Source organism: Rhinoraja longicauda, chromosome 20 (genome assembly GCF_053455715.1).
Source record: "Rhinoraja longicauda isolate Sanriku21f chromosome 20, sRhiLon1.1, whole genome shotgun sequence".
In the NCBI taxonomy this organism is placed as follows: domain Eukaryota; kingdom Metazoa; phylum Chordata; class Chondrichthyes; order Rajiformes; family Arhynchobatidae; genus Rhinoraja; species Rhinoraja longicauda.
Window position 1 is genome coordinate 3,368,881 of NC_135972.1, and position 21,576 is coordinate 3,390,456.

Sequence of the window (21,576 nt, forward strand, 5' to 3'; positions counted from 1 at the left end):
CTTCCTCACTCCCACATAAGGGACAAGGTGACGTCACCACCCCACGCCCCACGTGACCTCACCCAGCCAGCGGCCACGTGCTCCCGCTCCACCAATGGTGGCCGCCGGTCTGGGAGGCGGGTTGCTAAGCAACCTCCGTTTGGCAGGCCCAGGCCTACACTGTCCGGGACTACAGCGGCCCCCGGGCTACAGTGTCCGGGCCTACAGTGTCCGGGCCTACAGTGTCCGGGCCTACAGTGTCCTGGACTTCAGCGGCCCCCGGACTACAGTGTCCGGCCCTACAGTGTCTGGGCCTACAGTGTCCGGGCCAACAGTGTCCGGGCCTACAGTGTCCGGGCCTACAGTGCCCTGGACTACAGCGGCCCCCGGACTACAGTGTCCGGCCCTACAGTGTCCGGGCCTACAGTGTCCGGGCCTACAGTGTCCGGGCCTACAGTGTCCGGGCCTACAGTGTCCGGGCCTACAGTGTCCTGGACTACAGCGGCCCCCGGACTACAGTGTCCGGCCCTACAGTGTCCGGGCCTACAGTGTCCGGGCCTACAGTGTCCGGGCCTACAGTGCCCAGGACTACAGCGGCCCCCGGACTACAGTGTCCGGCCCTACAGTGTCCGGGCCTACAGTGTCCGGGCCTACAGTGTCCAGGCCTGCAGTTTCCGGGCCTACACTGTCCGGGACTACAGCGGCCCCCAGGCTACAGTGTCCGGGCCTACATCGCCGTCCGGGCCCAATACGGGACAAGGGCGGTCCCGTACGGGACAAGCAATTTAGGCTAAAATACGGGATGTCCCGGCTAATAGGGGACAGTTGGCGACCCTAGTCTGACGTGCTCACCCGACCCGCTGAGTTACTCCAGCACTTTTGTGGGTTTTTTTGGAAAACCGGCATCTGCTGTTCCTTGTGTCTGCAGAATGTGCAAGCTGGATTGAGAGGCAGAGACTGTGGCTAGAATCAGTGCACAGGCCACCCGTACTCCAGCTGTGAGCAGAGGCAGGCCGAGATCAAACCCTTATGTTTAGCATCTGCTTCCTTCATCACTTGGCTCCAACCTTGACTCTTTTGGATCTCGGGCTGTTTTTATTTGATCCCAGCCTTTCATTGCTCGGTCCCTCTCTGCTCACTGCACCCCGGGCTCGCTCAGACTGTATCGTTACCTGCCTCACAGTCTCTGACACCTGCGCGCAACCTCTCATGGACACAAGACGCTGGAGTAACTCAGCGGGTCAGGCAGCATCTCCGGAGAGAAGGAATGGGTGACGTTTCGGGTCGAGACCCTCTTTCAGACTGAGAGTTGGGGGAGAGGGAAACGAGAGGTATAGACTGTGATGTAGAGAGGTGTAGAACAAGTGAATGAAAGATACGCAAAAAAGTAACGATGATAAAGGAAGCAGGCCTTTGCGAGCTGTTTGATGGGAAACGAGAAGCTGGTTCGACTTGGGTCGGGAGAAGGACAGAGAGAGAGAGAGGGAATGCAGGGGCTACCTGAAGTGAAAGAAATGTCAGTCTGCTGCTCCAGATCATCCATGCCCCATCGCTGCCCACACCTATTAGCCAACTATTGCCTAGACCTATTGGCCAACTATTGCCCATACCTATTTAACCTACTAGGTTAATTCCCGGAATGGCGGGACTGTCATATGTTGAAAGACTGGAGCGGCTAGGCTTGTATACACTGGAATTTAAAAGGATGAGAGGGGATCTTATCGAAACGTATATGATTATTAAGGGGTTGGACACGTTAGAGGCAGGAAACATGTTCCCAATGTTGGGGGAGTCCAGAACCAGGGGCCACAGTTTAAGAATAAGGGGTAGGCCATTTAGAACTGAGATGAGGGAAAACTTTTTCAGTCAGAGAGTTGTGAATCTGTGGAATTCTCTGCCTCAGAGGGCAGTGGAGGCCAATTCTCTGGATGCTTTCAAGAGAGAGCTAGATAGAGCTCTTAAGGATAGTGGAGTCAGGGGGTACGGGGAGAAGGCAGGAACGGGGTACTGATTGAGAATGATCAGCCATGATCACATTGAATGGCGGTGCTGGCTCGAAGGGCCGAATGGCCTCCTCCTGCACCTATTGTCTATTGTCTGTTGTCTGTTGTCTCTCCTCCCCCTTCCACTTCCACTTCCGTCCACAGTGTACAGTTTATCGTGGCATTATGTTTCACGCAGATACTGTGGGCTGGAGGACATGTTCTTCTGTTCTCGGGCGGCACGGTAGCACAGCGGTAGAGTTGCTGCTTTACAGCGAATGCAGCGCCGGAGACTCAGGTTCGATCCTGACTACGGGTGCTGCACTGTAAGGAGTTTGTACGTTCTTCCCGTGACCTGCGTGGGTTTTCTCCGAGATCTTCGGTTTCCTCCCACACTACAAAGACGTACAGGTATGTAGGTTAATTGGCTGGGTAAATGTAAAAATTGTCCCTAGTGGGTGTAGGTTAGTGTTAATGTGCGGGGATCGCAGGGCGGCACGGACTTGATGGGCCGAAAAGGCCTGTTTCCGGCTGTATATATATGATATGATATGATATGTTCTGATGTAGGTTTTTTAGTTTAGTGTATACAGCACGGAAACAGGCCCTTCGGCCCACCGGGTCCACGCCGACCATCGATACCCCGGTTCACACTAGTTCTGTGTTATCCCACTTTCCCATCCACTCCCTGCACACTAGGGGGCAATTCACAGAGGGGCCGATTAACCCACAAACCCGCACGTCTTTGGGATGTGGGAGGAAACCGGAGCGCCCGGAGGAAACCCACGCGGTCACGGGGAGAACGTGCAAACGCCACACAGCCAGCACCCTAAGTCAGGATCGAACCAGTGTGTCTGGCGCTGTGAGACAGAGGCTCTGCCCAGCAGAAGGGTAGCTGACAAACTATTGAATATGTTTACTGTGGTATTGTCAACCTCATAGTTTGAACTTGCAAGTCATAAACCTAATGCAAACAAGATGAATTTCTTGGCAGTTCCAACGGTAAGAAATCCTGAGCTGGGCCTTCAGTTACTACTGGTGGGTCCCAACACTTGGCAGTTGTGTTGTGAAAGAGTAGTGGCTGAAAACCTGCTCAATATTGGGGCAGAGAACAGTACAGCACAGCAACAGGCCCTTCGGCCCACAATGTCCGTGGTCAACATGATGCCAAGTTAAACTCATCTCCTCTGCACATAGGGAGGGGTGGCACGGAGAGAGAGACCCAGAGGAGAGAGAGACCCAGAGGAGAGAGAGAGACCCAGAGGAGAGAGAGACCCAGAGGAGAGAGAGACCCAGAGGAGGGAGAGATCCAGAGAGACCCAGAGGAGAGAGAGACCCAGAGGAGAGAGAGACCCAGAGGAGAGAGAGAGACCCAGAGGAGAGAGAGACCCAGAGGAGAGAGAGACCCAGAGGAGGGAGAGATCCAGAGAGACCCAGAGGAGAGAGAGAGACCCAGAGGAGAAAGAGACCCAGAGGAGAGAGAGAGAGACCCAGAGGAGAGAGAGACCCAGAGGAGAGAGAGAGACCCAGAGGAGAGAGAGACCCAGAGGAGAGAGAGAGACCCAGAGGAGAAAGAGACCCAGAGGAGAGAGAGAGAGACCCAGAGGAGAGAGAGAGACCCAGAGGAGAGCAAGACCCAGTGGAGAGAGAGACCCAGAGGAGAGAGAGATCCAGAGACCCAGAGGAGAGAGAGAGACCCAAAGAGACCCAGATGAGAAAGAGCAACCCAGAGGAGAGAGAGACCGACCCAGAGGAGAGAGAGAGAGCCAGAGAGAGAGACCCAGAGGAGAAATACCCAGAGGGAGACCCAGAGAGAGACCCAGAGGAGAGAGAGAGACCCAGGGTATAGTGGGACCCAGAGGAGAAAGACCCAGAGGAGACAGTGACCCAGAGTAGAGAGGCCCAGAGGAGAGAGAGACCCAGAGGAGAGTGGGACCCAGAGGAGAGAGACCCAGAGAGAGAGACCCAAAGGAGAGACCCAGAGGAGAGTGGGACCCAGAGGAGAGTGGGACCCAGAGGAGAGAGAGACCCAGAGGAGAGAGAGATCCAGAGGAGAGAGAGTCTGTACCTTTAAACTAAAGTAAACCACGTTTATTTCCAACTTGCATCTTCAACCACTGTCAAAGCCACACATCATTCTCCACCCTCGACTAAAGGGCTTTGTCTGTGATATTTACTGTCAGTTCCGCCCTGTGGCGTTGTGGGTAGAGCCGCTGCCTCACAGCGCCAGAGACCTGGGTTCCATCCTGAGCTCGGGTACTGTCTCCGTGTGTGGAGTTTGCACGTTCCCCCCGTGACCGCGTGGGTTTCCTCCGGGTGCTCCGGTCTCCTCCCACATCCCAAAGACGTGCGTGTTTGCAGGTTAATGGGCCTCTCTGTAAATCGCCCCCTGGCGTGCAGGGAGTGGATGGGAAAGTGGGATAACACAGGACCTGGTGGGAACGGGTGACCGATGGTCGGCGTGGACTCGGTGGGCCAGAGTCTGAGGAAGGGTCTCGACCCGAAACGTCACCCATTCCTTCTCTCCAGAGATGCTGCCTGTCCCGCTGAGTTACTCCGGCACTCTGTGTCTTGATTTCTCCACGACTCTGGTGTGAGGTTGATGTGTTTTCTGGTGACACAGAGAGTTTGTTCTGTGACACACAATGAGCTTTATTTATAGAAGGTGCAAATTCCAGATCTCCAGTGTGAGGGAGCTAATAGGAACAGCTTGACTATGTGTGACATTCCAGCCTGCCATGTAATATAAATCCTCATAAACACACACCACAACACTGCTAATGAGGCCAGGCTAGGCCAGGCCACATATCCGCAGTAACCCTTTACAAAGTACTGACCTTGTCAGAACCGTAACACAATCACACTTTTGTTCCGGTTTAGGCGGTCAAAAAACAAAATTAGCCCAACGAGAAACTGCTCGTTTGAAAAACTCGGCCAAATCCTCGGGAGCAAATTTGGAAACAATCGGACGGGTCTGCTGCTACTTGCCCACATTCTTGCCCCATCTGCTGTGGCCCCCCTCACCTCCCCCCCTCACCTCCCCCCTCCCTCACCTCCCCCTCCCTCATCCCCCCTCACCCCCTCCATTACCCTCCCTCACCCCCCTCACCTTCTCCCCTCACTTCCCCCTCACTCCTCTCCATTACCCCCCCGTCACCCCCTCCCTCACCCCCTCCCTCACCTCCTTCACCTCCCCCCTCACCTCCACCCCCCTCCATTACCTCCTCACCCCCTCCCTCACCCTCCATAACCCCCTCCCTCACCTCCCTCCCCTCAACTCCCCCCTCCCTCAACCCCCTCCATTACCCCCCTCACCCCCCCTCTCCCTCCCTCACCTCCTCCCTCACCCCCCCACCTCCTCCCTCATCCCCCCTCACTCACCCCCCCTCTCCCTCACCCCCCCTCCCCCTCCCCCCAGTAGAGGGTGGTTAATCTGTGGATCTCATTGCCACAGAGGGCTGTGGAGGCCAAGTCAGTGGATATTTTTAAGGCAGAGACAGACAAATTCTTGATTAGTATGGGTGTCGAGGGTTATGGGGAGAAGGCAGGAAATGGGATTAGGAGGCAGAGATCAGCTGTGATTGAATGGCGGAGTGGACTCGATGGGCCGAATGGCCTAATTCTACTCCTATAACTTGTGAAACAGGGCTGTCCGATCAAGCTGCTGGAAGCCGATTAAAGCACAATGCTGTAGTTAGATCGGGCTGGCGTTGCAGTGTATAATCTCACCGTGCTTTCCCCATACAGAGATGGCAGGCTGCCCACCGCATAGTTTATCAATAAAAACTCTCAATAAAACCACAGCCAAAGTATTCAAGTTTACAATGCTATTTTCCCTCTGCTCCAGAACCCATGACAATTTGAGCACAGAACAGTAGTTTAGTTTAGTTTACTTTAGAGATACAGAGCGGAAACAGGCCCTTTCAGCCCACTGGGTCCACGCCGACCAGCGATCCCCGCACACTAACACTATCCTACACCCACTAGGGACATTTACCAAGCCAATTAACCTACAAACTCGTACGTCTTTGGAGTGTGGGAGGAAACCGAAGATCTCGGAGAAAACCCACGCGGGTCAGGGGGAGAACGTACAAACTCCGTACAGACAGCGCCCGTAGTCGGGATGGAACCCGGGTCTCCGGCGCTGCATTCGCTGTAAGGCGGCAACTCTACCGCTGCGCCACTGTGACCGCTCAGTACTGCACAGGAATGGCCCCTTCGGCCCACAATGTCCATGCCCTCTGCCTGCACTTGTTCCACATCCCTCCGTTCCCTGCGCACCCATGTGCCTATCTAAAAGCCTCTTAAACCTCATGGACCAGTCTCACCACGGTCACTCCCTCTTCTCCCCTCTCCCATCAGGCGAGAGGTACAGAACTCCACCTCCACATTCCTCCCAACTGTTATCAGACAACTGAACCTAGGGGGTGCCAACTATCTCACTCCCAAATACGGGACAAGGTGATGTCACCGCCCCGCGCCCCACGTGACCTCACCCAGCCTGCGGCCACGTTCACCCGCTACAGTGTCCGGACCTACAGCGTCAGGGCCTACAGTGTCGGGGCCTACAGTGTCGGGGCCTACAGCGTCAGGGCCTACAGTGTCTGGGCCTACAGCGTCGGGGCCTACAGTGTCAGGGCCTACAGTATCCGGGCCTATAGCATCGGGGCCTACAGTGTCAGGGCCTACAGTGTCAGGGCCTACAGCGTCAGGGCCTACAGTGTCCGGGCCTACAGCATTGGGGCCTACAGTGTCAGGGCCTACAGTGTCTGGACCTACAGCGTCGGGGCCTACAGTGTCCGGGCCTACAGTGTCGAGGCCTACAGTGTTGGGGCCTAGAGTGTCGGGGCCTAGAGTGACGGGGCCTACAGTGTCAGGGCCTACAGTGCCCCCCGGACCTAATATGGGACAAGGGCGGTCCCGTACGGGACAAGCCAAAAATACGGGATGTCCCGACTAATACGGGACAGTTGGCGACCCTAACTGAACCATCCTATCAACAACTAGAGAGCGGTCCTGAGCTACCATCTATCTTGTTGGAGACCCTTGTACGATCTTTAATCGGACTTTATCTTGCACTAAACGTTATTCCCTTTATCCTGTATCGGTACACTGCGAACGGCTGGATTGTAATCATGTATTGTCTTTCTGCTGACTGGCTGGCACGCAACAAAAGCTTTTCACTGTACCTCGGTACACGGGACAATAAACTAAAGTTTAAAAAAACTAAAAACCAGCCGAATAGTAAGGAACTACAAAAGCTGTTTGGACAACAACTTGAAGTGTGTGTGTCTGTTGTAACTTGTCAGACACAGCCAGCACTGATGAGGACTGATAGTCCTGCACTTTAAACGTAATGATCTGTGTTCAATCCTTCTATTCCAGTTATCCGGGCAAAAGTGGTTGGCAAGAAGTTACTGGAAGATGGATTTTTTGGCACCATGCGCTACACTATCAAGCAAATGAAGGTGAGACATAAAGAAAAAGACACAAAGTGCTGGAGTAACTCAGCGGGTCAGGCAGCATCTCTGGAGAACATGGATAGGTGACATAAGGGCCCTTCTTCAGACCGATTAAACATCATCAAGGACCAGAGGACATAGGTTTAAGGTGAAGGGGAAAAGATTTAATAGGAATCTGAAGGGTAACCTTTTCACACAGAGGATGGTGGGTGTATGGAACAAGGTGCCGGAGGAGGTGGTTGAGGCTGGGACTATCCCAACATTTAAGAAACAGTTAGACAGGTGCATGGATGGACTGGTTTGGAGGGAAATGGAGCAAAGGCAGGCAGGTGGGACTGGTGTCCATGTTAGCCAGTATGGGCAAGTTGGGCTGAAGGGCCTGTTTCCACACTGTATCACTCTATGACTAGTGTAGCTGGGACATGTTGTCTGGTATGGGCAGGTTGGGCCGAAGGGCCTGTTTCCGCGCTGTATCTCTAAATTAAACTAAACTAAACCAAGACTTGGTCGAACAGAATTTTCTCCTGCCACCATCTCAATGGGACTTTAATAGAGTAATCAATTCATCAATTTGTGTCTATCTTCAGTTTAAACCAGCACCTGCAGTTCCTTCCTACCCATGAAACCTTCCCTCTCTCACCCTAAAGCTGTGCCCTCTAGTCTTGGACACTTCCACCATGAGGATAATGTTCTGGCTCATTATATGAGCCGCAATTGCAATGTTTCATAATTGTGAGATGATCATAATTATGAGATGAAATCTCATGATTGTATATACTTCTTTCAGGAGTTATGTCTTGGAACATAGCACAGTACAGCACAGGCAATGGCCCTTCGGCCCACAATGTCCATGCTGGACATGATGTCAAGGCCAACTCCTGCCTGCCTGCCTGCCTGCCTGCACATGATCCATATCCCTCCACCCTGTCATTTACCACAACACAAACCAGTAGCAGGAAAATGATTTTTATTTATTTTCAAATAAATTGCTTCCAAGTGTACATGTTCAGTCTCGCCATTTTACAACTCAATCTTATGGTTTTACTGCCAAGACAGTGAGGTTCAGAGACTTGGAATGTAAACTCTGTGTAATCTTGCGGCCTTTCAAGTTCCTTCCCCTTTTAATTAATGTTTAAAATAGCTCTTTTTAAATAAACGGAACTCATAATTGCAGTATATTTTTCTTTAACCGATTCTTCCAGATGGATGTTTGCTATTTAGTTTAGAGATACAGAACGGAAACGTGCCCTTTCGGCCCACCGGGTCCGCGCCGACCAGCGACCCCCGCACACTAACACTATCCTACACACACTAACTCTACCACTGTGCCACATTACAGTCTGAGGAAGGGTCTCGACCCGAAACGCCACCCATTCCTTCTCTCCAGAGGACTCTGCCTGTCCCGCTGAGTTACTCCAGCATCTTGTGCCTGTCTTCTCTTTTTGCCATCGAAATTCACTGATGGCTCATTGCTTGTGAATTAGAGGCACAAATGCTAAACTATTTTAGCTCACAAACTCTGACCCAAACAATAAATGGCCAATGAAGTGGACAAGGTTTCCTCTTGTCCCTCCCTTCCCCTCCCCCTCCCCAGTTCTCCCTCTATCTTCCTGTCTCCACCTATATCCTTCCTTTGTCCTGCCCCCCTGACATCAGTCTGAAGAAGGGTCTCGACCCGAAACGTCACCCATTCCTTCTCTCTTGAGATGCTGCCTGACCCGCTGAGTTACTCCAGCATTTTGTGAATAAATACCTTCGATTTATACCAGCATCTGCAGTTATTTTCTTACATTATCTTACAAGATGAAGGTCGTCCATAAACCTTCCGACTGGCTTCTCATAAATCCACAAGTCATAGGAGCAGAATTAGGCCATTCGGCCCATCCAGTCTACTCCGCCATTCAAACATGGCTGACCTATTTCTCCCTCCCAACCCCATTCTCCTGCCTTCTCCCCATAACCCCTGACACCCGTACTGATCAAGGATCTATCTATCTCTGCCTTAAAAATATCCACTGACTTGGCCTAGACTCTATACTCTAGACATCTGGACTCAATACCGGAACTAATGAAACATGGAAATATGCATTTTCATCTTTTGTCCATAATTGAGTAAATAAGCAGAGTTCGCCAGCTCAGTCGAATTAACCAGAGCCATCGCTGAGATAGCGATACAATCCCAGGCCGTGGGTGGCACAGATGGTAGAGATGCTGCCTCACAGCGCCAGAGACCAGGGTTCAATCCTGACCTCCGGTGCTGTGTGTGTGGAGTTTGCACGTTCTCCCTGTGACCGCGTGGGTTTCCTCCGGGTGCTCCGGTTTCCTCCCACATCCCAAAGACGTGCAGGTTTGTGGGTTAACTGGCTTCTCCAAATTGCCCCTAATGTGTAAGGAGTGGATGAGAAAGTGGGATAACATAGAACTGGTGTGAATGTGAACTGGTGTGAAGATTGAACAGGTGATCGATTGCTGGCACGGACTCGGTGGGCCGAAGGGCCTATTTCTAGGCTGTATCTCTAGTCTGTGCAGCTCCATTTGTACCGATGCTATAATGACAATAGACACAAAATGCTGGAATAACTCGGCCGCAAACATCACCCTGTCCTTCTCTCCAGAGATGCAGTTGTCCCGCTGAGTTACTCCAGCATTTTGTGCCCATCCCAATGTGTAAACCAGCATCTGCAGTTCCTTTCTACACAGAGGGTGGTGGGTGTATGGAAAGAGCTTCCAGAGGAGGTAGTTGAGGCTGGGACTATCCCAACGTTTAAGGACCAGTTAGACAGGTACATGGATAGGACGGGTTTGGAGGGATATGGACCAAGCGCAGGCAGGTAGGTGGGACTAGTGTAGCTGGGACATTGTTGGCCGATGTGGGCAAGTTGGGCTGAAGGGCCTGTTTCCACACTGTATCACTCTATGACTAGTGGAGCTGGGGCATGTTGGGCGGTGTGGGCAAGTAGGGCCGAAGGGCCTGTTTCCACACTGTATCACTCTCTGACTCTAATGCTGTGTTGACGTGCTTTCCATTCAAAGCCAGTGAATCTCACATCAATGTAAACTCTGTCCCTTCTTTAGATGTACCGTGGTTTCGACAAGGTGCAACACGTGCAGTACATCTATACGGAGGCTTCAGACAGTCTGTGTGGCGTACGTCTGCAGGTGAACAAATTCCAGTATCTGATCACAGGTATGTCTGGCAAAGCCTGCACTGTATGCTGGAGTTTAGGTTAGTTTAGTGATACAGCACAGAAACAGGCCCCTCAACCCACCGAGCCCACAACGACCAGCGATCCCCGCACATCAACACTGACCTACACACACTGGGGACAATTTTGCATTTTTTACACCAAGCCAATTAACCTACACACCTGCACGCCTTTGGAGAGTGGGAGGAAACCGAAGATCTTGGAGAAAACCCACGCAGGTCACGGGGAGAACGTACAAACTCCGTACAGACAGACGGATGGAACCCGGGTCTTTGGCGCTGTGAGGCAGCAACTCTACCGCTGCGCCACGGCGCCACCGTGCTCAGATTAGGAAGGGTGTCAAAGTTTATGAGGAGAAGGCAGAAGAATGGGGTTGAGAGGGGAAGATAGACCAGCCATGATCGAATGGTGGAGCAGGCTTGCTGGGCCGAATGGCCTAATTCTGCTCCTGTGTCTTATGGTCTGATGATACCATCGTCTCTCTATGGCTTCAAAGATTGTCCGATGCAAACAACACAGTAATTGGCCAGAGGATTCGAATATTATCCACTTTTATAAGGATGTAAAAGCATTCTCCAATTGTAGGTACCTGATCTACAATCGCCCCCCCCTCTTCCATGTGCCCCAGCTGCAAGCATACACATTTATCCCTCCCCCTCCCATCCCCTTCCACCTAGATTAATGGACGGCACGGTGGTGCAGCGGTAGAGTTGCTGCCTCACAGCGCCAGAGACCCGGGTTCGAGCCCGACTACGGGTGCCGTCTGTACGGAGTTTGTACGTTCTCCCCGTGACCTGCGTGGGTTTTCTCCGGGCGCTCCGGTTTCCTCCCACACTCCAAAGACGAGCAGGTTTTGTAGGTTAGTTGGTTTGGACTACGTACACAAATTGTCCCTAGTGTGTGTGTGTGTGTGTGTGTGTGTGTGTAGGATTGTGTTTGTGTGCGGGGATCGCTGGTCGGTGCAGACTTGGTGGGCCAGTTTCCTCGCTGTATCTCTAAACTAAACTAAACTGAACTGAACTACTATTACATGTGAACAACACAGTGAAAAGGCTGGTAATAACGCTCTGCTGTTCTCCGCAATGCAGGGAGAGTTTACGATGGGAAAGTCTACACAGGTATCTGCAACTTTATCATGCCCTGGGAGAAACTGACATTACTGCAACGTAAAGGTTTAAACCACCGCTACCAGCTCGGCTGTGAGTGCAAGGTATGGACATCGTCTAGTCCCATATTTATACAGCAGACATAGATTTTATATTATGTTATAATTTCAATATTGTGAGCAATTTTGGGCCCCATATCTGAGGAAGGATGTGCTGGCTCCGGAGAGGGTCCAGAGGAGGTTTACAAGAATGATCCCAGGAATGAGTGGGTTAACCTGTGATGAGCGTTTGTCAGCACTGGGCCTGTACTCACTGGAGTTTAGAAGAATGAGGGGGGACCTCATTGAAACGTACAGAATAGTGAAAGGCCTGGATAGAGTGGATGCGGAGAGGATGTTTCCACTAGTGGGAGAGTCTAGGACCAGAGGGCACAGCCTCAGAATTAAAGGACGTTCCTTTAGGAAGGAGATGAGGAGGAATTTCTTTAGTCAGAGGGTGGTGAATCTGTGGAATTCTTTGCCACAGAAGGCTGTGGAGGCCAAGTCAGTGAATATTTTCAAGGCAGAGATAGATAGATTCTTGATTAGTGCGGGTGTCAGAGGTTATGGGGAGAAGGCAGGAGAATGGGGTTAGGCGGAGGAATGGCGGAGTAGACATGATGGGCCGAATGGCCTAATTCTACTCCTATTCCTTATGACCTTATAACAGGCAATGTGTTCTCCCGAAGAATAAAATAGAAACATAGAAAATAGGTGCAGGAGTAGGCCATTTGGCCCTTCGAGCCAGCACCGCCATTCATTAGGCAATAGACAATAGACAATAGGTGCAGGAGTAGGTCATTTGGCCCTTCGAGCCAGCACCGCCATTCATTACCGTGATCATGGCTGATCATCCACAATCAGTAACCCGTGCCTGCCTTCTCCCCATATTCCCTTGATTCCGCTAGCCCCTAGAGCTCTATCTGACTCTCTCTTTAATTCATCCCGTGCCTTCTGTGGCAGAGAATTCCACAAAGTCACATCTCTACGGGTGGAAAAAGTTTTTTCTCATCTCAGTTTTAAAATGGCCTCCCCCTTGTGTTGTCAGACTGTGTGTGTGTGGCCCCCGGTTCTGGAATTTCTCCATGTGTGACGTCTCTCTCCCTCTCTCTCACTCTCTGCCGTCGGTCTTCCCCACAGATCAAGCGATGCTTTCAATTGCCGTGCGTGGTGACGGCCAAGAACGAGTGCCTGTGGACTGACATATTGACCGGCCATGGTTACCAGGGCCACCAGGCCAAGAGCTACGTGTGCGTCCAGCAGAAGGATGGCCACTGCAGCTGGTACAGAGGGACCGGCCCCCTGGACAAGAGCCGCATCAACTCCACCGACCCCTGAGAGAGGGAGGGAGAGAGAGGGAGGGAGAGGGGGCGTCGCTCCTCTCCAGCAAGGGCGACGGCCGAGAAAAGACAGCCCTCCGTGCGTGACCAGCCTTGACCGAGTGCCTAGTCCCGCATCTCCAAACACCCGCCTCTCCAACGCCACTCACCTCTAGGGGTCGCCGACCGTCCCGTGTTAGCCGGGACATCCCGTATCTTTGGGATAAATTGGTTTGTCCCCGTACGGGACCGCCCTTGTCCCGTATTAGTAGGGTTGCCAACTTCCTCACTCCCAAAGAAGGGACAAAGGGTGATGTCTCCGCCCCGCGCCCCACGTGACCTCACCCTGCCAGCGGCCACGTGCTCACGCTCCACCAATGGCGGCCGCCATTGGTGGAGCGGGAGCGCGTGGCCGCTGGCTGGGTGAGGTCACGTGGGGAGCGGGGCAGTGATGTCACCCTTTGTCCCTTCTTTGGGAGTGAGGGAGTTGGCGATCCTACTCACAATTTACTCTTCAATCTGACTCTAAATCGCCGACTAACCTCGCCTCCATCTTGCTCTGTGCGGTACCGTTATGTCACCGAGCTTCCCCTGTATAGATTTATTTCAATACCGGAGCGTTTTGAGTCGTGCATAACTGCAACTCCCCTCTCTAAGTGCGGCACCATGGAACAACGCTTTCACCCGGAAGCTTCCACCACAAGGACGTCTCGTTTCGGTTTTATTTACTACTATTTAAGATGATGTTCAGATTTGTGGTAGTATAGCTTCTGTGTGCAAAAACAGCTCTGTAACCTGCTAGGCAGATATATTGGCAAACACCTTAACTCCCCCTCCCACTCCCACACTGACCTCTCTGTCCTGGGCCTCCTCCATTGTCAGAGCCAGGCCCGACTCAAATTGGAGGAACAGCACCTCATATTTCGTTTGGGCAGCTTACACCCCAGCGGTATGAATATTGAATTCTCTCACTTCAAGTAACCCTTGCTTCCCCTCTCTCTCCATCCCCTCCCCTCCCCCCAAGTATCTGTACCAGCTTCAACATCGTCTTGTTGAGTTTCATTGTCTGTAACTCGTTTTCACCTAGCCCACAGTTAACAATGGCATGTTTCCTTTATCCTTGTCACTTTTGTGCATATCTTTCATTCATTTGTTCTATACCTCTCTATATCACCGTCGATATCTCTCGTCTCCCTTTCCCCCGACTCCCAGTCTCGACCTCGAAACGTCACCCATTCCTTCTCCCCAGAGATGCTGCCTGTCCCGCTGAGTTACTCCGGCATTTTGTGCCTGTCTTCAGGTTCAATCACCTTCTCTACAACTTCATGGATGAAATGATTCCACTTTGGGAATACTTTATAAGTATGTTATTAAGTTCATTTACACGTGCACTAAACATAGAACATACAACAGAGAACAGTACAGCACAGGAACAGGCCCTTCGGCCCACGGTTAGTGCCCAACATGATGCCAAGACCAACTCTTATCTGCCCGCACATGATCCATGTCCCTCCATTCCCTGCATGCCCATGTGCCTATCCATCCAAACATTTCTTAAATGCCTTTATCAAGAATATTTTGACCGTGAGATAATAGGAAACAGCATTTCTACAGCAACAGAACAATCATAATAAATAACTCCAATTTCCACAGTGGAAAAGCTCGAATGATCTGATTAAAATAGGCTGCCCAATGCCTCATGTGTAGGAAGGAACTGCAGATGCCGGCTTACACCGAAGATAGACACAAAATGCTGGAGTAACTCAGCGGGACAGGCAGCATCTCTGGAGAGAAGGAATGGGCGACGTTTAGGGTCCAGACCCTTCTTCAGGTCTCAACCCGAAACGTCACCCATTCCTTCTCTCCAGAGATGCTGCCTGTCCCGCTGAGTTACTCCAGCATGTTGTGCCAGATGGCGAACGTGTGTGATACGTGCAATAACCCCTGTCTGTTCTTGTCCACACCAGCTCGCAAACATTGAAAGCCGCCCCCAATATTTTCACACAGATGTCACGCAAACCCGGATCAGCAGATATTTCCGGAAATAAATCACCCGCCAAAATACGGTGGCAGGAACTAGCACCTGACTATATATAAATTGTCTAAATGTTATCAAGTAGTTACGCGAGCTAAATATACTGTTGATGCCGTATATTTCTGTGCGTGTGGGCAATGCATTCTCTTGGTCTAACATTTATATTTGCTTCAGAAGTATTCTGTGTTGTGCCTGGATTGTGGGCCGGCTCAGAAACCAACAGACTGCTTGTGGGATAAAAGGGATTAGAAGCTCTTTTTGCAATAAGTTATTCTGTTAGGTGATAGCTTTGTAAAATCAGTACTTTTTATTTTCATATGGGTGAGCCTGGTTTGTGGTTTAGATAACGATGCTGGCATTATGTTTGCAGACCAGGTTGTGTTTGTACACATTTGCAGTCTGTGTCTCGTTGCCTGATTAAGGTGTGGTTTTGGACTGGTGAGGTGTGGAGGTGTGTGGGGGGGGGAGGGTGTGGAGGTGTGTGGGGGGGGGAGTGGGGTGGTGACGGGTTGGGCGGGGGGGACAGGATTGGGATTTAGCTAACGCAATCAAAAGTTACGGTGAAATCGAGCTTTCCTGGGCTAATGAACTTGTTGCAAAATTCACAGCATTTCAGATTTATCTGCATTATTTATGAATTTTATATTCCATGAATGTAAATTGCCTTTTCAGAAATTAACTTTTCTTATGTTACTTTTACACCTTCTATTCTAAGCAGTAAAAGTGCATTTATTCCATCTTCTCCGCCTCCATTTTATTCCCCACTGTTTGTTCTGTTTGTCCATCATCATAGAAACATAGAAAATAGGCGCAGGAGTAGGCCACAGGAATCTGAGAGGTGACCTTTTCATACAAAAGGTGGTGGTAGGGGTTGCCAACTATAGGGTCTCCAGAGTATATGCTGAAAGAAAGTCAGAGAGATGTAGGGGTTGCCAACTATCTCACTCCCAAATAAGGGACAAAGGGTGACGTCACCGCCCCGCGCCCCACGTGACCTCACCAGCAAGTGGCCACGTGCTCCCGCTCCACCAACGGCGGCCGCCCGGGCCGGTAGGCGGGTTGCTATGTAACCTCCATTAGGCGGAGCCCGGGCCTCCGGTCCTAGACTGTCCGGAGCTAAAATGTCGGAGACCTAGAGTGTCAGGACCTAAACTGTCGGGGCCTACAGTGTCGGGGCCTACTGCGTTGGGGCCTACAGTGTCCGGGCCTACAGTGTCCGGGCCTACAGTGTCGGGGCCTACAGATCGGGGCCTACAGTGTCGGGGCTTACAGTGTCGGGGCCTACAGTGTCGGGGCCTACAGTGTCGGGGCCTACAGTGTCGGGGCCTACAGTGTCGGGGCCTACAGTGTCGGGACCTACAGTGTCGGGACCTACAGTGTCGGGGCCTACAGTATCGGGGCCTACAGTGTCGAGGCCTACAGCGTCCAGGCCCACTGCAACCCCCGGGCCTAATACGGGTCAAGGGCGGTCCCGTACGGGACAAACCAATTTAGCCCAAAATACGGGATGTCCCAGCTAATACGGGACAGTTGGCAACCCTGGGTGGTGGGTGTATGGAACAAGCTGCCAGAGGAGGTAGTTGAGGCTGGGACTTAAGAAGCAGTTAGTCGGGTACATGGATAAAAACATAGAAGCATAAAAAATAAGTGCAGGAGTAGACCATTTGGCCCTTTGAGCCAGCATCATCATTCAATATGATCATGTCTGATCATCCAAAATCAGTGCCCCGTTCCTGCTTTCTCCCCATAATCCCTTGATTCCGTTAGCCCTACAACTCTCTCTTGAAAACATCCAGTGAATTGGCCTCTACTGCCTTCTGTGGCAGAGAATTCCACAGATTCACAATTTTCTGGGTGAAAACATTTTTCCTCATCTCAGTCCTAAATGGCCGACCCCTTATTCTTAAACTGTGACCCCTGGTTCAGGACTCCCCCAACATCGGGAACATTTTTCCTGCATAAAGGAAGTCACTTAAACTGGATTAGTACACTTTACATAAGACTGTATGACACAGGAGTACAATTAGGCCATTCGGCCCATCAAGTCTACTCCGCCATTCGATCATGGCTGATCTATTTTTGCCTCTCAACCCCATTCTCCTGCCTTCGCCCCGTAGTCTTACAATCAATCCCTGCTTTAAAAATACTCAGTGTCTGGGGACAGAAAGGGGCCCTTCGGCCCATCGAGACCATGCTGACCATCGATCATATTCGTTCTTGAAACATTGAAAATCGGTGCAGCAGGAGGCCATTTGGCCCTTCAGGGCAGCACCGATGTTATCCCACTTTCTCATCCACTCCCTACACACACTAGGGGGCAATTTACAGAGGTCAACCGACCTGCAAACCCGCACGTCTTTGGGATGTGCGAGGAAACCGGAGCAGCCGGAGAAAACCCATGCGGTCATAGAGAGAGCGTGCAAACTCCACACACGCACACACACACACACACAAGCACACACACACGCACACGCACACACACACGCACACGCACACGCACACGCACTCACGCACACAGTGCCAGAGATCAGGATGGAACCCGGCTCTCTAGTGCTGTGAGGCAGCAGATCGACCCACTGTGCCGCCATTACTGCTTAGAGAATAACAAGGAGTATATAGACTGTTGGTATCTCCATCGGTTAACTACAGTGATTGCCTTAGATTTGCATCGATGCTGTCTTTAACAGTGCCAGCTTTTAAAAAGAGCCAAAGTATGTTTGGATATATCTGCCAGACACTCAGCCTGTCTTCAGTTAAATGACTAAGGGGGAACTTGGTTGCATTTATAATTTGTTATTTTAAAATTCCCATCAATTCAACAACAAAAATAGTTCCAGATGTGAGCATGACACCTTCTGCTGTGAATCCACCAGCAGCCAACAACATGCACCAAGAAACCAGCTCAGGAATTCATGTGTAGGAAGGAACTGCAGATGCTGGTTTACCACCAAAGATAGACACAAAGTGCTGGAGTAACTCAGCGGGACAGGCAGCATCTCTGGAGAGAAGGAATGGGTGACGTTTCGGGTCGGGACCCTCGAAAACAGTCCATGACATCAATCGGGCTTTGCCAAAAAATATATAATTAAATTTTATTTGTCTTATAATTAAATACTGAAATACAAACAACAACTCAAAAAAATAAAGAAGGGTCTCGTCCCGAAACGTCACCCATTCATTCTCTCCAGAGATGCTGCCTGACCCGCTGAGTTACTCCAGCTTTTTGCATCAATCAAAAAAGGAAAATCTAGGTTGAACTAAACTGGAAAAAAGACACAAAGTGCTGGAATAACTCAGCGGGTCACACAGCATCTCTAGAGAACAACCTCCCTTCCATTGACTCCGTCCACACCTCACGCTGCCTCGGCAAGGCCAGCAGCATAATCAAGGACCAGTCTCACCCCGGTCACTCCCTCTTCTCCCCTCTCCCATCGGGCAAGAGGTACAGAAGTGTGAAAACGCACACCTCCAGATTCAGGGACAGTTTCTTCCCAGCTGTTATCAGGCAACTGAACCATCCTCTCACCAACCTGAGATTGGTCCTGATCTATTATCTACCTCATTGGAGACCCTCAGACTATTTTTAATCAGACTTTATCTTGCACTAAATGTTATCCCCTTTATCCTGTGTCTACACTGTGGACAGTTTGATTGTAAACTTTTCATAGCATGCAACAAGAAAGCTTTTCACTCGGTACACATGACAATAACAATAAACTAAATTAAACTAGGCGACGTTTCAGGTCGGAACATGTAAAGCACGTGAGGTAGAGTCATAGACTCGCACAGCACAGACACAGGCCTTTCGGCCCCACTTGCCCATGCCGACCACCATGCCCCATCTACACTAGTCTTTCTTGCCCGCGTTTGGCCCACGTCCCTCTAAACTTTCCTATCCATTGACTGTACATGTACAGGAGTCCATTCACAGAAAACATACTCTTCTCCAGAGTATATGCTGAAAGAAAGTCAGAGAGATGTAGGGGTACCAACTATCTCACTCCCAAATAAGGGTCAAGGTGACGTCACCGCCCCACGTGACCTCACCCAGCCAGCGGCCACGTGCTCCCGCTCCACCAATGGGGCCTACAGTGTCCGGGCCTACAGCGTCCGGGCCTACACCGTCCGGGCCTACAGTGTCCAGGCCTAAAGCGTCCCGGCCTAAAGCGTCTCGGCCTACAGTGCGTGGGCCTACAGTGTCCGGGCCTACAGCGTCCAGGCCTACAGCATACCCCGGGCCTAATACGGGACAAGGGCGGTCCCGTACAGAACAAACCAATTTAGCCCAAAATACGGGATGTCCCAGATAATACAGGACGGTTGGCAACCGTAGAGAGAAGCCAGATCTGTGAAGGTGAAAGCGTTGCAGCGTTTGACGTTTGGAAGGAAGGTCTGGTCGAGACTCACCATCTCTTTGTGGTTGGGAAAGAAGGTCTGGTCGATCAGTGGGAACTTCTCCGGGCTCAGAGTGTGCGAGATCTTTATCAGCTGGGAAAACTGCAAGAGAGAAACAACTGTAAATAATGTTTCACCCTCAGGTTTCTATTAAATCTTTCCCCCCTCACTCATAAACCTAAGTCCTGTGGTTCTTGATTCCCCTTCTCTGCGTAAAAAATTCTCTGCGTATCATTCAGCCTATTTTCCGGCTCCTGATTTTATACCACCTCTATAAGGTCCTCTTCCTCCGGCGCTCTGCAGAATAAAGTCCTAGCCTGCCCAACCTCTCCCTGTAGCTCGGGCCCTCGGGTCCTGGCAACAGCCTGGTAAATCTCCTGTGCGCTCTGTCCAGCTGTCGTGGGCTATTCCCTGCAGAAGCTGGTGGGATTTCTGGCACTATTTCAGACCCACAGTGTATCCAGAGGCGGGGCACCTCAGCTCCCATGTACACAAAAGTCCCTCACTCCCATCTTGTAAACCTTGTAAACGTTGGCAGCCTCAGCCTCAGCACCAAACTCAAACGCTTGGCTCTCTCTGAGAAAGTAAGGAAGTTTAGTTTAGTTTAGAGAATGCAGCGCGGAAACAGGCCCTTCGGCCCACCGGGTCAGCATCGACCAGCGATCCCCACACACTCATGCTAGTGACAATTTACACTTATATCAACCTACAACGGCCAGCTATTGTTGGCTATCCTTAAGAGCTAGATAGAGCTCTTAAGGATAGCGGAGTCAGGGGGTATGGGGAGAAGGCAGGAACGGGGTACTGATTGAGAATGATCAGCCATGATCACATTGAATGGTGGTGCTGGCTTGAAGGGCCGAATGGCCTCCTCCTGCACCTATTGTCTATTGTCTATTCCCTGCAGAAGTTGGTGAGCAGATGGGTGGACAAAGGCCAGAGATGGGAAGAAGAGGCTGTGCGATAGGAAGAGAAGAGGAGCAAATTGTGAGTGGTGTAGGTGCAAGGGAAGGGGAAGGTGGTCACGGGGAGAACGTGCACTCTCCACACAGGCAGCACCCGTGGTCAGGATCGAGCTCGGGTCACAGGCTGCGCCGCCACCGTGCCACCCAAATACTGCTCGTTTTCTTTCTCATATTATTCTACCATTTTCCCATCCTGTGCTTTGGTAGAAAGGCAGGTGTGGTCACTCTCCACAGGACATGTGGTGGCAAGACCAGGGGGCGCAGAGGTGCTGCCTCACAGCGCCGGAGACCCGGGTTCGATCCCGACTACGGGTGCTGTCTGTACGGAGTTTGTACGTTCTCCCCGTGACCTTCGTGGGTTTTCCCCGAGATCTTCGGTTTCCTCCCACACTCCAAAGACGTGCAGGTTTGTCGGTTAATTGGCTTGGTAAATGTAAACGTGTCCCTAGTGTGTGTAGGATAGTGTTAGTGTGCGGGGATCGCTGGTTGGGGCAGACTCGATGGGCCGAAGGGCCTGTTTCCGTGCCATATCTCTAAACTAAAACAACTGAAATTAAACTACTGAAACAATTTTATTCAAACGTGGTTTTCTTTGTAAAGAAATCCATTGGACAGAATCCATCTGCAGAACATTCACGTGGTCACAGTGTTTATGTGGTTAACCCAGTTTTGTTCTGACTAGTCATGCCTGGTGGGCCTCAGATAGGGAAATGCCATTGGTCAGGCAGAGGCAACACACCCTCCAATATCCACAAGGATTCTCCTTTGTGTTGGGTTCAGCTCCAGATTCCAGAGAGTTTTTCCACCAACTTCTAACATCTTGGTGTCAAAGGAAGTCCATATAAATCTACACAAAGGAACTAACTTAGATGGGCATCTTGGTCAGCATGGACACGTTGGGCCGAATGGCCTGTTTCTGTGTCACTGTATTCTGCACTCTGTGTCTTCACCTTTACTCAACCTATTGGCTTGATTGTATTTATGTATAGTATTACCTGATCTAGACATAAATAGCTGGAGTAACTCAGCAGGTCAGGCAGCATCTCTGGAGAAAAGGAATAGGTGACGTTTTGGGTCGAGGCCCTTCTT

The 21,576-nt window shown here is 51.2% G+C and overlaps 2 protein-coding genes across 6 annotated transcripts in view; one reads left to right on the plus strand and one right to left on the minus strand.

Annotated features, from left to right (window-relative positions):
• The window catches only part of LOC144603493 (metalloproteinase inhibitor 3-like), a 29,111-nt gene extending 14,196 nt beyond the window's left edge, over nucleotides 1–14,915 (plus strand). Inside the window, exons 2-6 of one of the 2 annotated variants that reach the window (XR_013548629.1) lie at nucleotides 7,347–7,429; nucleotides 10,499–10,610; nucleotides 11,718–11,839; nucleotides 12,914–13,365; nucleotides 13,576–14,915. Coding sequence is in view for 1 of the 2 variants with exons in the window: in XM_078416749.1 (XP_078272875.1) it covers nucleotides 7,347–7,429; nucleotides 10,499–10,610; nucleotides 11,718–11,839; nucleotides 12,914–13,111 (515 nt within the window). In the remaining variant the exon portion in view is untranslated. Of the gene's footprint in view, nucleotides 1–7,346; nucleotides 7,430–10,498; nucleotides 10,611–11,717; nucleotides 11,840–12,913; nucleotides 13,419–13,575 lie in introns of those variants that run through there. The other variant, XM_078416749.1, reaches the window with a different exon arrangement.
• syn3 (synapsin III) overlaps nucleotides 1–21,576 on the minus strand; it is a 149,016-nt gene that overhangs the window by 68,473 nt on the left and 58,967 nt on the right. For all 4 annotated transcript variants that reach the window (XM_078416752.1, XM_078416753.1, XM_078416750.1 and 1 more), the window contains exon 6: nucleotides 19,535–19,624. In XM_078416752.1, coding sequence (XP_078272878.1) covers nucleotides 19,535–19,624 — 90 coding nt within the window. The remainder of the gene's footprint in view (nucleotides 1–19,534; nucleotides 19,625–21,576) is intronic.